The 14,642-nt window shown below is 40.0% G+C and overlaps 1 protein-coding gene across 4 annotated transcripts in view; it reads right to left on the bottom strand.

Annotated features, from left to right (window-relative positions):
- The window catches only part of gbf1 (golgi brefeldin A resistant guanine nucleotide exchange factor 1), a 71,088-nt gene that overhangs the window by 36,153 nt on the left and 20,293 nt on the right, over positions 1–14,642 (bottom strand). For all 4 annotated transcript variants that reach the window (XM_058652332.1, XM_058652333.1, XM_058652334.1 and 1 more), the window contains exon 4: positions 1,055–1,186. In XM_058652332.1, the coding sequence (XP_058508315.1) occupies positions 1,055–1,186 (132 nt within the window). The remainder of the gene's footprint in view (positions 1–1,054; positions 1,187–14,642) is intronic.

Here is a 14,642-nt window from a genome sequence, read left to right as displayed (position 1 = left end):
CGTGGTTCTCAGCAGCAGGGGGCGCTCACGGTGCAGATGACACCCCAGTAAAGAGAAGAGCGAGTTTTAATCTCAGGCTCTCGTCGCGTTGAGTTAATAGCTGCAGCTGTTTTGACATCACTCACACACACAGAGTGGACCTCCGCTGTTTGGAGCAACATCTGCCGAGTCATGCTCATTTCACACTTAACGCTTCAAGTGGCAGACAGCGGGCCAATGTTTCCACGATGAGCCTGACGAGGACGGTCAGCAGGACCGCGTTCCTGACCCGACCACGGATGACCCGCCATCAGCCAAACTCAAGCTCATCTACACACAAAACTCACAACGCAGACTGAAACGATCTTTGTGTCACTGAAGTCACTAAAACCTTCATTTTATTAGACAAAGATGATATTTAATATTTAATAAATCTGTTCAGTAACTCTGTCATTATTATAAACCTGTTATATTTGATCAGATGGAGAAAAAAAAAAAGAAAACTTGAATTTCCTTCAGCATCAATAAAGTATCTATCTATCTATCTATCTAAGAAAAGGAGCTTGTCACATTATTGGCCATTGGCTAAAGTGATTTCTACAAATTGGTCATTGGTGTGGTGACTGATGCGACAGCTGATGTTACCAAAACAACAACTGTGCATAAGAATCGACCAGATTCATTGATACATTGATTCAAAGTGAGACTAAAGTACAGAAAAGAGTGTGAGGTCACAAAAACCCACACTGGCTCGTTCTGGGAATTTTTAAAAAGACAAAACTTTCAATGGGAATAAACTGAAAATTTCAAAAACAAAGGTGAACGTAAATACAGTTGGTAAATAATATATTGCAGCATAATATTGGCTAAAACAAACAGATCTGATATAATCAACGCTCTCCCTGCATCACATCGTCCCATAAATTTCCCAAAGTTTCCGGCCCCTTTACGACCCCCACAGACAAAGGAAATGGTTTACCCGCGTGTGATAGACGTTAGAACGTTACTGCTTCGCTTCTCTTATAAACCTGCGTGTGCACACGGGGGAAGTTCACGTCAGGATTAATCATCTTACCGATGAGGCCGTAGGATAGGAACTTGTTGACTGAGGTGAGGGCGAGGCCCGTGATTGGTCCAGTTGTGTCCTCGGAGCGTACCACTTCCAGGAAGGGTCTCAGGAAAATGTTGGGTTCGATGTCCGACAGCTCTGCGGGGAAAAGACACAAAATAAAAACACGTCAGTCACGTAGATTACATTAATTATACGACATAAGAACCTGTTACCGACTAGGCTCCGCCCTCCGATGGCAGCTTTAATCCAGCATTTTTTTTTTCTTCTGGTGAATGTCAGCCAGAGGTCAGCCTGGTTACGGGATGATTGCCTGACTGCGGCCACAGCCGCGGTTTATTTATTTCACTCCACTCCACAAGCCCCGCAGATTGAGCTGCAGGACGGAGCCTGTATTTAGACCTGATTTAAGAAGATTGGTCGTGGCCACCGGCATGCGGCTGCACACCGCGCCGCCGGGCCCCCGCGTTCACCGTGTCCAGCCGGATCAATACAACACAATTGAGTTTTCCAATCTGTGGTCTTTGAGAATGCGGCGGCGGCACTTACAGGGTGATCGCCTGTGATGAAGTCTTCATCTGGATCTATTGACAGATTCATTTGGACACACATCCCCACCTTCACCGCGGGCCTTTTCCTCACACTGTAAAGTGATGGGACGCTCAAATGCGATTGAAAAAGTTCTCTGGCGCACTGATGGACGGATTGAACTCAGTGAAGACGACACAGAGTCTTGTTTTTGTTCTGATTCTATTTTTCAACTGTTTTTAAAAACTAAAACAAATTTAAACTTCAGCCGCTCAACAAAATGGCCGCCAGTGGTGACACAAGGAGAAAAAATAACAACCTTAGCTCCTTAACACAAGTTTTACACAAGCAGCAGTAAACTGAAGTAGAGCTGCAACTAGCGATTATTTTCATCATCGATTCATCTGTCGATTATTTTCTCAATTAATCGTTTGGTCCATAAAATCTTAGAAAACCTTAAAAAATGTTGATCGGTGTTCGTCAAACCTGGAAATGATGATGTTCTCAAACGTCTCGTTTTGTCCACAAACCAAAAAGATTAACTTTTAATGATTTCTTTGTTCTCCAGAGCAAAGAAATGAAGAAAATATTCACATTTAAGAAAATTAAACAATCAGAAATCTTTTTTTAATCATGAAAAAGCTTCAAACCGATTATTCGATTATCAAAACAGTTGTTGATTAATTTAGTAATCGATGTAATCGATTCATCGCTTAATTGTTTCAGCTCTAAACTAAAGTCTCACTCTCACACACCACAGAGAAAATCAGTGATTTTAACATCACAGTCGTTGTTGATCCACTTCTGCCTCCATCACCAAGTTCACATGTCTTATTTTGTCACTTTATATTTATTTAAGTGACATAAAGTGACCACACGAGGCAGCAGTAGTGTCCACCGGGAGCTAAAATCACTGAACGGTTTCCTGTTGGAAAAGTCTGTGTACCAGTGAGATAAAGACGGGAACATGTTGTTAAGATATCGTCGACTTAAACTGACGCAGACTTCCATGAACGCAGCGTCTGCGTCTCAGACTCGTTCTCAGTACAGCGGTCACTTCAACTTGAAAATACACTCAATAAGTAAATAAATAAAGACCGAAAAGCAGCAATCAAAGACTTTCTTTTGAAAGTGAGGCGTATAATTGACGCGTTGGCCGACAAAGCTGCTGTGAAAATTGTCAGGTGATTTTTATATTGGATTTCCAAAGGAGCCGCGGGGACACAGGATATCACTCTCCTCTGGGCTTTTCATGTCCACGTTGTTGTTTTTATTCTGGACGAGAGCTGCTCTTCAGAACGCCATAATCCTTGCGGTATTGGCGCGGCGAGCGTGACTCGGCTCACGTTGTTTTATGTTTTTGTTTCCTCGCCTTGAACTCGCTCTCAAGTACTGACAGAACCAGCAGTGAAGTCACGACTGGATTGGCTTTAAAGTTTTTTTTCCCAGAGTGGAACGTCAAGCAAACTGCAGCTGGATTTAATAAAAACGTAGGCAGAGATTAGGAAAACTAACGCTGGAGATTATGGTACGCTTCTGATAGCTGTCCAATCATGTGACCAGGGGAAGATGTTTTGGTTTAAACTCTTACAAAGCAAAATACAACTCATCAAGCGAGTAGTTTAAAGTGAGTTAACAGATGTTATCGGTAGATCCTAATAATGAAATTCCAGCAGAATAAAGGTATTGCGAGTGCTGGCGATGTGCGATAATAACATCATATCGTACACCGTCCCCGGTGAGATTAGCTCATTAAGATGCACCACAGGTCTAATCCCACCTCTCTCGACCACGCCGCAGCCCGTCTTCCTGCTCGCAGCTGTAAGTGCGAGTATCCAGCCATGTGAGGATTACCTCTGCAAATGACCTCAGCACAGAGAGAGAGAGCAAGTGAGGGGGTGAACCTTTGCCCCGGGAGAGCGGCAGCCTCGCCACAACACAGAGAAGCCGTCTTTAACACATGCACATCTATTGGCAGTGGAGCAGAAAAGGCTTAGAAGACGAGGAGCCGACAACACGAGGGAAAACATCTGCACACACAGACACACAACTAAACCAGCACCTCAATTCATACAAATACTTCCACACAGAGTCTTTGTTTTCAACAAGAGTCGTACAAACACAGGACCACAGAGAAGAAGCAGCAAACAACTCACAACTGAAGCCCAGCAGTGTGAGAAGGTACCTGTGTGAACAAGGGTGAGAAAACCTGAAGCAGAAGCACCGTAAATAAAGATATCAAATCATATCCTATAACGTGCTGCACACAATCCCTCGAAGTCTCTTCATGGATCAGTGTTTGACCTTCTTATTTTACTGGTTTTTTGAAATTATTTTTATCCTTTGCTTTAAATCCAGTTGATAATGAACTGAACCATTTTTCATCTGATAATCTGCCATTTATTCACCTTTAACTGTCAAATATATGGATATTAACCTGATATGAGGCTCACCTACGCTGCAGCCTGGTCATTGCTGTGTAGTGTAAACTATACGGGAACAATCTCACCACAATATAAACATATATATATATATATATATATATATATCAGGATAGAAATCTAATCAATGTTTCTGTTTTTGTGGACTTGATATGATGCAGGAGATACATGTGGATCTGAAGCTGCACACAGGATGTTTCTCTGGACTCAGGAGAGAAGACTTTTGAATGTGTCACTGTGTTCACGAGTGCAGAGAAATACTCAATAATATCTGCAATACCTCCACCAGTGAACGGGCTATTCAAGTCCAGAGTGCTGCCTTCCAGTCGTTGCAGGCTTTTCAACTCACTGCTACCAAGCGGCTACAGCAGCAAACCCAGTGATTCTTGTGTCAACTGAAGTTTCTTTCCCCTGAAGAAATCTTCATGTTCAAACCAAAGTGCAAGGACTGGCGCTTGGAGAGCTGGAGATGAATGTGCAGCAGCCCGTCGCCTCCACGATACAGCTTCTGCATCAACACCTCCTGCCACTCGAGGTGTCCTTGGTTCTAGCAGTGAAGAAGTGGATGGAGCAAGCGAAGATGATGATGATGATGTCCACCGTGCCCAAGTAGGGGAAGAATCCCTCAGATACTTTGGAGAAAAGAAACCTGCTAAGGAAGAAAGCCCATTGCAGTGGTGGAAGAACAACCAGGACAAATATGTGATACTGGGCAGACTAGCCAAGTCCTACTTATGCACTTAGGCACCTGAACACCATCAGAGCAGCTGTTCTCTGCAGCAGGCAACATAGCTTCCAAGAAGAGAGCCAGCTTTAGCCAGGAGCATGTAGACATGCTTACACACATTGCATTGCAATGCGTTAAGTGAACAGTGTGTGTGTGTGTGTGTGTGCTTTAATGTTAATGTTGAAACAAATACTGTGGACAGATTGGTAACTTACATTTTTCTTGCCTGATTTTGTGCACTTTATAAAAAAAGGAGCCTTTTCATTTTTGTAGATGTACATAAATAAATGTATATCATTCATCACATTGTATGTTTTTTTGTGTTATTCCAGTTATGTTTTGATTTTTTTATCATTTAATATTACTTTTGACGGCTCAGGGACGTTGGAGAAATAACCTGTTTTTACACTTCAGTCTGCACTGTGAATTTGAAATGTTCAGCTTTTGAATAAAGATGCGGCAATTACAAATGTTTCCTTTTTTTAACCGATTAATCGACAAAATAATCGATTATAAAAATAATCATTAGTTGCAGCCCTGTGATAACGATGAAGGCAACAGTGTTTAAAAGCAGGAAAAGTCGTATATTATATATAATATAATATATAATATATTGACCAGGTCTAAGTGTATGCGTTGTGTCTTTGGTGGACACGTCTAAAAACAATGTGTCCAGTTGTTACATGTGAGACACCAGTAAACATCTGTGTCTGTGTGTGTGTGTGTGTGTGTGTGTGTCACATGTTCCAGAATGACACCTTCAGTACAGGAGATAAAGAGGACGGGGGGGGGATCAGTGGGTGAGGGACGGGTGAGTCGTTTGATCGACGCAGTGGCCCAAAACCAAACACTGATGGTTATTGATCTGAGCGTCTTCAGCTGTTCAAATTAAGAGTCGGGGTCCTTGGTTTGCGACGCTAACAAGAGCAGCAAGGCTAACAGAAATCCTGCGAGGATTCTGGACTCAACAACAAACGTCCCACACCACAATCATCTTCTTCAAACCTGCTCTTCTTCTGGTCCCTCTTTTCTCCTGAATCAAACGGACACTTGTCAATTAGGCTGGAACAATGCTACGTTCACACGCCGGGAAACAAACTAAACCCCAGAGAAATTAAAACTTTTTTCTCCAAATGCTTGGGAGGTTGAGAGTAATGGCTGCTGTGGCTGCGGCTGCTGCTGCTGCTGCTGCTGCTGCTGCTTTCCTCCAGGGCTGCGGCAAGGAATATAGTTTGCATTCATATAATTTACAGCAGCAGAGTATAGTGGACTGTTGTGTGAGAACGAGACGAGCAGAGACACAGAAGAAGCTGCCTGTCATCAAAACACGACAGACCTTAAAATAAGAGGTTTTTTTAAGCTTAGGAAATGTGTAACATTAACAGAGGAGTCTGGTGTATTTAGCAAGGTCGTCATTTTAGAATCATTTAAGGATCTAATTGAATCGTGAGTGGGTTTAATTAATTATAAAAACACAGCTTTTCAGCTTCTTAAATGTGAATATTTTCTACTTTCTGTCATTTTCAGTTTCTTAAATGTGAATATTTTCAACTTTCTGTCATTTTTCAGCTTTTTAAATGTCAATATTTTCTACTTTCTGTCATTTTTCAGCTTCTTAAATGTGAATATGTTCTACTTTCTGTCATTTTCAGCTTCTTAAATTTGAATATTTTCTGCTTACTGTCATTTTTCAGCTTCTTAAATGTAAATATGTTCTGCTTACTGTCATTTTTCAGCTTCTTAAATGTGAATATTTTCTACTTTCTGTCATTTTTCAGCTTCTTAAATGTGAATATTTTCTACTTTATGTCATTTGTCAGCTTCTTAAATGTGAATATTTTCTACTTTCTGTCATTTTCAGCTTCTTTATGTGAATATTTTCTACTTTCTCTAATTTTCTGCTTCTTTAATGTGAATATTTTCTGCTTACTGTCATTTTCAGCTTCTTAAATGTGAATATTTTCTACTTTCTGACATTTTCAGCTTCTTAAATGTGAATATTTTCTACTTTCTGTCATTTTCAGCTTCTTAAATGTGAATATTTTCTACTTTCTGACATTTTCAGCTTCTTAAATGTAAATATTTTCTATTTTCTGTCATTTTCAGGTTCTTAAATGTGAATATCTTCTGCTTTCTGTCATTTTTCAGCTTCTTAAATGTGAATATTTTCTGCTTTCTGTCATTTTTCAGCTTCTTAAATGTAAATATGTTCTACTTTCTGTCATTTTCAGCTTCTTAAATGTGAATATGTTCTGCTTACTGTCATTTTTCAGCTTCTTAAATGTGAATATTTTCTACTTTCTGTCATTTTTCAGCTTCTTAAATGTGAATATTTTCAGCTTACTATCATTTTTCAGCTTCTTAAATGTGAATATTTTCTACTTTCTCTCATTTTCAGCTTCTTTAATGTGAATATTTTCTGCTTACTGTCATTTTCAGCTTCTTAAATGTGAATATTTTCTACTTTCTGACATTTTCAGCTTCTTAAATGTGAATATTTTCTACTTTCTGTCATTTTCGGCTTCTTAAATGTGAATATTTTCTACTTTCTGACATTTTCAGCTTCTTAAATGTGAATATTTTCTACTTTCTGTCATTTTCAGCTTCTTAAATGTGAATATTTTCTGCTTTCTGTAATTTTTCAGCTTTTTAAATGTGAATATTTTCTACTTTCTGTCATTTTTCAGCTTCTTAAATGTGAATATTTTCTACTTTCTGTCATTTTTCAGCTTCATAAATGTGAATATTGTCAGCTTACTGTAATTTTTCAGCTTCTTACATGTGAATGTTTTCTACTTTCTCTCATTTTCAGCTTCTTAAATGTTCTATTTTCTACTTTCTGTCATTTTCAGCTTCTTAAATGTGAATATTTTCTGCTTACTGTAGTTTTTCAGCTTCTTAAATGCGAATATATTCTACTTTCTGTCATTTTGAGTTTCTTAAATGTGAATATTTTCTACTTTCTGTCATTTTTCAGTTTCTTAAATGTGAATATTTTCTACTTTCTGTCATTTTCAGCTTCTTAAATGTGAATATGTTCTACTTTCTGTCATGTTCAGCTTCTTAAATGTGATTTTCTACTTTCTGTCATTTTCAGCTTCTTAAATGTGAATATTTTCTACTTTCTGTCATTTTCAGCTTCTTAAATGTGAATATTTTCTACTTTCTGTCATGTTCAGCTTCTTAAATGTGATTTTCTACTTTCTGTCATTTTCAGCTTCTTAAATGTGAATATTTTCTACTTTCTGTCATTTTCAGCTTCTTAAATGTGAATATTTTCTACTTTCTGTCATGTTCAGCTTCTTAAATGTGAATATTTTCTACTTTCTGTCATTTTCAGCTTCTTAAATGTGAATATTTTCTACTTTCTGTCATTTTCAGCTTCTTAAATGTGAATATGTTCTACTTTCTGTCATGTTCAGCTTCTTAAATGTGAATATTTTCTACTTTCTGTCATTTTCAGCTTCTTAAATGTGAATATGTTCTACTTTGTCATTTGTCAGCTTCTTAAATGCGAGTGTTTGGAAGAGTTTCCTAAACAAACATCTTCTTCTTCTTCTACTCAATGTGTTTTTCAGACTTCTCTGTTGACCTTGGCGTTTGACCGGTTGGCTCTGAAAGTGCCTCGTTGCCACGGTAATACTGTAAACAGTCAAAGTTGGTGCGTTGTTGACTTATTTTGTACACAAACATAGCAAAGGTAATGGATTCTGTGGCTCTACAGAAGCTCCTGTCACGTCTGACAAAACAACCCTGTGGATGTCGTCCAGCGAGGACCAAATATTTTTCAATTATTCATAATTTTTTTGAAGAAAGGAGGAAAAGGAAGAATAAAGTGTTTGGATTTTGGGGACTGGACTGACTGGTGTGAAATATCAATATTTAGCTCGTTCACAGGAAAGAAACAACATGACGTCCGTGGATCAGTGAAACACAATCACCCTCGTCCTGAGCTTCAAAGACACACAAGTGCTTTCAGCAGAATAAGATTTCACCTTCCATTAAAGCGGCGGACCTATAGTAAAGAATAAAGCAGGTGCAGTGAGACGGCGTGAGCTCTGCACCTGTTCTCCTGCACATTAAACCTATGAATTCTGTCTGTGCCGCCGAGTTAACGTCACATTTAATGTGTTTCACATTCACTGCCCGACCATGAAGCCACTTAATAAACCTCTTTAAACCTGTACCATATACAGTATATCATATTCGTAAAGGCACTACCTCAACGTTTTTATTTATTAGGGCCCGAGCCGCGAATGGCAGGGGGCCCCAAACGGCTCCTGGCACGATATTGTGCAAGGAACATATTGTTATTATCCTTCAGATCATTATTCTATCCGTGGATTTGTGGTTAACGTACATTACTCTTGAAACATCAAGAGTTGCAACATCGGCATAGTTCCCAGACCTGTGCGTTCCTGAAGGGCTCTATAGCGCCCCCTATAGCGTGAGAACAGAGGCAAAATTGAGTTCCACCGAAGGGAAGATGTTACAGACCAAGACAAACAAAAAAGTCGACCGTAACCATGGCCTCAACGCAACAGGAAGTCAGCCATTTGGAATCTTGGTGTCCATTTTGGTGATTCGCACCCTGCGTAAATAAGCAAACTCTGCATTTGTCGTACCAACATGGAAAACATGCCAATTTGTACGAAACACATCAAAGATGAAAAGGTTGACCCCTACAGTGAAGATGCATCATGCCAAGCTGCACAAAAAAGTAATTTGAAGCTAAGGATGCCATTTAGTTTTGCTCAATTTTCACAGGAAAATTTGGAGAACTTGGCATCAAATATCAGACTTTATATTCAGGACTGACTTTACTTAATGTTTCAAGAAGACGCCACCAAGTGGTAAAACAGTTTTTGGCCACGCTCAACAGGAAGTCCATCATTTATTTAGTTTTTTCGTAAATTGTCCTGTAAAAACAACAAATTTTGTTGATCATATTCGGGTCTGAATTTAGTTTCAAGTAAACGCCACCTTGTGGGAACACAAAATGTGCAGTGTGTGTAGGTGTTTTTTTTATAAACATAATTAAATAGCTAATTTCATTTCAAAGGTGAATATATTCTGGTGTGTTTGCTCATTTCGTGCAAACAAAGACATACAGAGAAAGTTCTGTTTCCGTTTGAGTGACGCTGAACTCAACTGAAAGAATATAAGAGATATGTGTGTGTGTGTGTGTGTGTGTGTGTAGTAGTGAGGAGTTATGGTCTGTATTTGTTTCACCTGCTGCTCTCCTTCAGCTCTACACTAATGGCATTCCCGCGGGGAAGCAGAGATTCCAGAAACCAAGCGCTGCACAGAGCGACTGCAGCTACAGAAGCTGCAGAAGCTCACAACAACATAACTACACACGCACACACGCACACACGCACACACACACACACACACACACACACACACACACACACACACACACACACACACACACACACACACACACACACACACACACACACAGCTGAATGGATTAGGTCTCCTCACATCAAACAGACATTCATCATTCATTTCATCATTGCAAACAAAAAGTGTATTTTCAAACAAATCATATACAATATTTTTGAATGATTAAATCCATATTTCATTTGCTGTGTTGTTGTGTTGCTTCTTAAAAATATTGACGCAAATCTAATTCCATATAAACTCCGTGAAAGTAATGAGCTAACGGGATGCATTCAAAGAGCCTCGTAAATTCCAGAGAGACTTTTTTTGTTTCTATAGATTAGACATTAGTTTTGTATGTTAAGTGTAAGTGTTTTTAGAATCAAACGAACCGCTGGACACTCGTCACAGACATCAGAGCTCATCAGTGTTTGCAAGTATTCACACACATGACGCCGCTTTCACGGTAATGTCCTCTCAGCACTGACAGCAAATCCTCCCGAGTGTGTTTAATAAATCACAGCGGTTACTCTCAAGTCGCCTAATTATGAGCCGCTGCATTAAGAGGGATTAACTACTAATCTCGACTGCTTTACCCTCGGCTGAAGGGAAGACTGAGAAGACATCGCAGCGACGCTGAGTGTCCGATAACTCGCTATTATTCACCTGCAGCACTTCATCAATAAAAATATTACATACTTCATATAAAACTTAATAGCTGAAATTAAATGTGACCAGAACTAATCCACAACAAGCCCAAGAACCTCTGGTCAAAATAAGGTCAAATAAGTGCATGTTTTCACTGATTTATTTGTTTTGTGGAGCAAAGAAAACCAAAAATATTCACATTTAAGAAGCTAAAAAAATCAGAAAACACTGATGATCAAAATAGTTATAGTTAATGGTATACTCATAGTTGAAGCTGCCACGTGTGACAGGATTCTGAAGGTCAACGTACATGGACCTTTTTATTTATTTATTTTATGCTTCTCCCATTTCCATAAAACTCGCTGCCCCCTCCCCCCACAGCACACACGAAAGACTCGCAGTCATGGAAGCTCTGCGTGTGCAACAGGCTGGCGTCTCCATGGCAACACATGGTGACTCCGGCACAACAGAGGGTTGCAGAGGGGGGAGGTTGGGAGGGTTGTGTGGGGGACATTTCTGAGCGCTGATGCCACACAGGCTCCACGGCGGGGAAACATTAAAGCCGATCGGGTTTATCCCCACTGGGACGCTGAATTGCCCCACTCAGAGTGGCAGTGGAGTCGTCCCGTGCTGGCTTAACAGAGCGAGCGACAACTGTCCTAAATGACTCCCCGGAGGCCTCGCATGTCTGCCACGCAAGCGAGTCGAGGAATCACCACCTCATTTATATGTGTGTGTATATATATATAAATATAACTTTCCCTCCATTCTTAAAAAAGGTTTCCAATAAACATGGCAACATTTCAAAAAAGAAAAGAAAACTGTCCTCCAAAAATAGAGACAAAAAATACATTACATCACACAGCTCACTCTCCCACACCAAACCCAATCATGAAAATCAGTGATTTAAGCACGCTGCTGGTCTACTGCTGCCCCGTGTGGTCACTTTGTGTCACTGAAGTTAATCAGAATGAAGGATTTCAAAAGCCGAAGTCACAAAATCAGACATTTGAACTTAGTGATGGAGGCAGCCGTGGATCAACAACTCCTGTGTGTGTGATGTTAAAATCACTGGTTTTCTCTATGGACTTTGGTGTGGGAGAGTGAGCGGTTTATAAAACATCCATTTCCCGTTGGAAAAGTCTGTGTAACAGTGAGATTAAGGGACAGACAGATGTGCTTTAGGGCTGCAACTCATCTTTCAGTTACTTTCTTGATCAATTAATTCATTTTTTGGTCCATACAATGTCAGAACATTTGGCAAATTTGAACAAGCGATGAGTAAAAAGTTATATTCAGAACAAAATCAGCATTTTATGTAAATCTTGAATTTATCTTCATAAATGAGTTTGGAGAGAGCAGGAAGCCTCTGTTCTGTGTCCACCAGGCCTTCATTTTTCTTTGCGTGTCAGAGTGGAGACGGAGGGGGAAGAGAAGCCACTTCACTGCTGTTCACATGGCAGCTCACTTCCACTCGTGTATAAAGTGCACTTCCCTGGGGTTTGCTGTTTGTCATAAAATATCTCTCAGCACGTCGTTTAACCAAACTTGAGTCAGAAAGAGAAAAAGAAAGTGGAGCACAAACATGGTTCAGTGACGGCAGAGCTGGAGTTTAGTCGTGAGGCTGTTTGCCAGGAGAGCAGTAACTCTACACCCCACACACACACACACACACACACATGGGACAGGGTCCAGGAGGTGCATTATCTTTATGAATTCATGACTAAATTGTGCCGTGGAAGTGAAGATGTTTGTCTGCTGCTCGGCTTCTATTCAATAAAAAAACAAACTGTGTGACCCTCGTTGATCAGGAACGGTCATGTGACGCGTCCTCACATGCAGGAAGAGGAATTCTTTCATCTGGAATTCAAGACTACTTCATGATTTACATATGCAGTCACCTGACAACAGAATATTTATAATTACTGAATCAAATATAGAATTAAACTGTAGAGCATGTGTGTATATTTATAACCGATAAAAACATTCAATAAGGGCTGCGTCTAATGATTCATTTCCTATTTGATTCATTTCTGATTAATAAATGAGTCGTCAGAAATGGATGAAAAATGTCTTCTGATCATTTGATAACTGATGAATATTGTTTTCATAATCTATTAATCTGTCAATTATTAGGTCCAAAGAATGTTAGAAAATGATTTCTTTGTCATGTGGAGCAAATAAACCAGAAAATATTCACTTCATTTAAGAAGCTGATAAATCACAGACTGCTTTAAACTGCTCGAAAACACTCAAGATAGTTGGCGATTAATTGAATAACTGCTTAATAATCAATTTTTGTTGTCCACAAACCAAAACGATTCAGTTTCAATCATTTCTTTGTTATATGGAGCAATATATTTACTTTTAAAAAGCTGAAAAATCATCAAATTTGTTTTCATTATTAAAAAAATACTAGTTTGAGTTCACGATTCATTAATTATTGATTACTTGCTGCTCCAATATAAAGCGTGTTTCATGTCAATAAAATGGCTTTTTCATCAAACGTGGTGGAGTTTCCATATATTTACACCCTAAAATAAAGAGAAGGTAAGTGATATTGGCTAAATGTCACCATTTGTCCTGGTCCTTTGTCTCCGTCTCTGTCCCTGCACGCCCACAGACTTCTTTAAAGGTGACAAAAGAGAGAAGCAATTGTTTTTCTGTTTATCAGAGGTGACATGACCAGCGGCACACGGGGGCGACGCGGCCCCCGTGTTGTCATAGCTAAATATACATCCCTGACAGCTCCATAATAGGTTCCAGGAAGTTCAGTGGAAAATAAAAACAAAGCAACATTTCTAGCTGATTGGCTCTGAAAGGCCGCTTCTCCTTGCCTGAATGGGAAAAATGTGGACTTCAGCATTCCACGGCCGTGATGCCAGGTCGGATTGGACGGACGCAGCCTTGCGTGTGCAGCGCCCGCCGCCGTGAGCAAGAGACGCATTACGCTGCAGAAAAATCCAACTTTATGGGAAAGAATTTGTCTGCATGTTTCAGGGGGGGGGGGGGGGGGGGGGGGGGGGCGGGGCGGGGGGCGTGATGCACTGCGACAGCCACAGAGCGGTGTTCAAGATGGCCGCCACAGCGCACCGTCGCTTCAATTCACGCTGGCGTTTCTGTTCCTTCTTCCACACGCGTGTACGTGACAGGTTTTTTTTTTTTTTTAAGCATTATTAAATTCGCTGGCTTCCAAACACTGGGTCGGGACCCACACATGGGTCACTGGAGACTACTTCTTTTTGTGGTGAAGAGTGGAGGACCACCATATTGTGTTTGGAACCAGAAAAAGTGGAAATGTAACACAAAAATATTTATTTTCTAAACATTTTACTTATCAATCAGTAGTTTGGTCCAGAAATGTTTAAAAATGTTCATGTTTTGACACAATTCGTTGTTATTTAAACTTAAATAATGTAGTGTAATGCAATGGCACTGATAAGAACCCCTGCTATAGTGTTTACAGAGTCATTTTGGGGGGGATTTTTTTCAAAATCTTGATTATTTTCTCAATTCATTTATTAGTTGTTATGTGAAGCAAAGAAAATCAGGGAACTTGATTGAATTACTTAAAAAAGGACTGGTTATCAAACCAGTGGACCCACACAAGCACCCAGTGCATCATTCCACACCAGAACAAAGAAATTCTGTGAAATGTTTTCACAAATGTTGTTATTGTGACACCAAGGCAGAAGATTGTGATAGAATTATACGCTCCTGTCGCCTCTACTGAAAAGTTGCTTCTTCTTAAAAAAGTCGGACTTGTTCTGCACTTGACCTGCCCCCTACTGGACAGACTTGATGCTCAGTGACCGCCCAGGTCATATGAGGAGTTCGAGAGCCCTGGTCTCCATGAAGCCAC

The sequence above is a fragment of the Solea solea genome, chromosome 15 (genome assembly GCF_958295425.1).
Source record: "Solea solea chromosome 15, fSolSol10.1, whole genome shotgun sequence".
NCBI lineage: Eukaryota > Metazoa > Chordata > Actinopteri > Pleuronectiformes > Soleidae > Solea > Solea solea.
The sequence above is the reverse complement of the archived record's forward strand: the minus strand, read 5'-3'. Positions and strand labels throughout refer to the sequence as shown.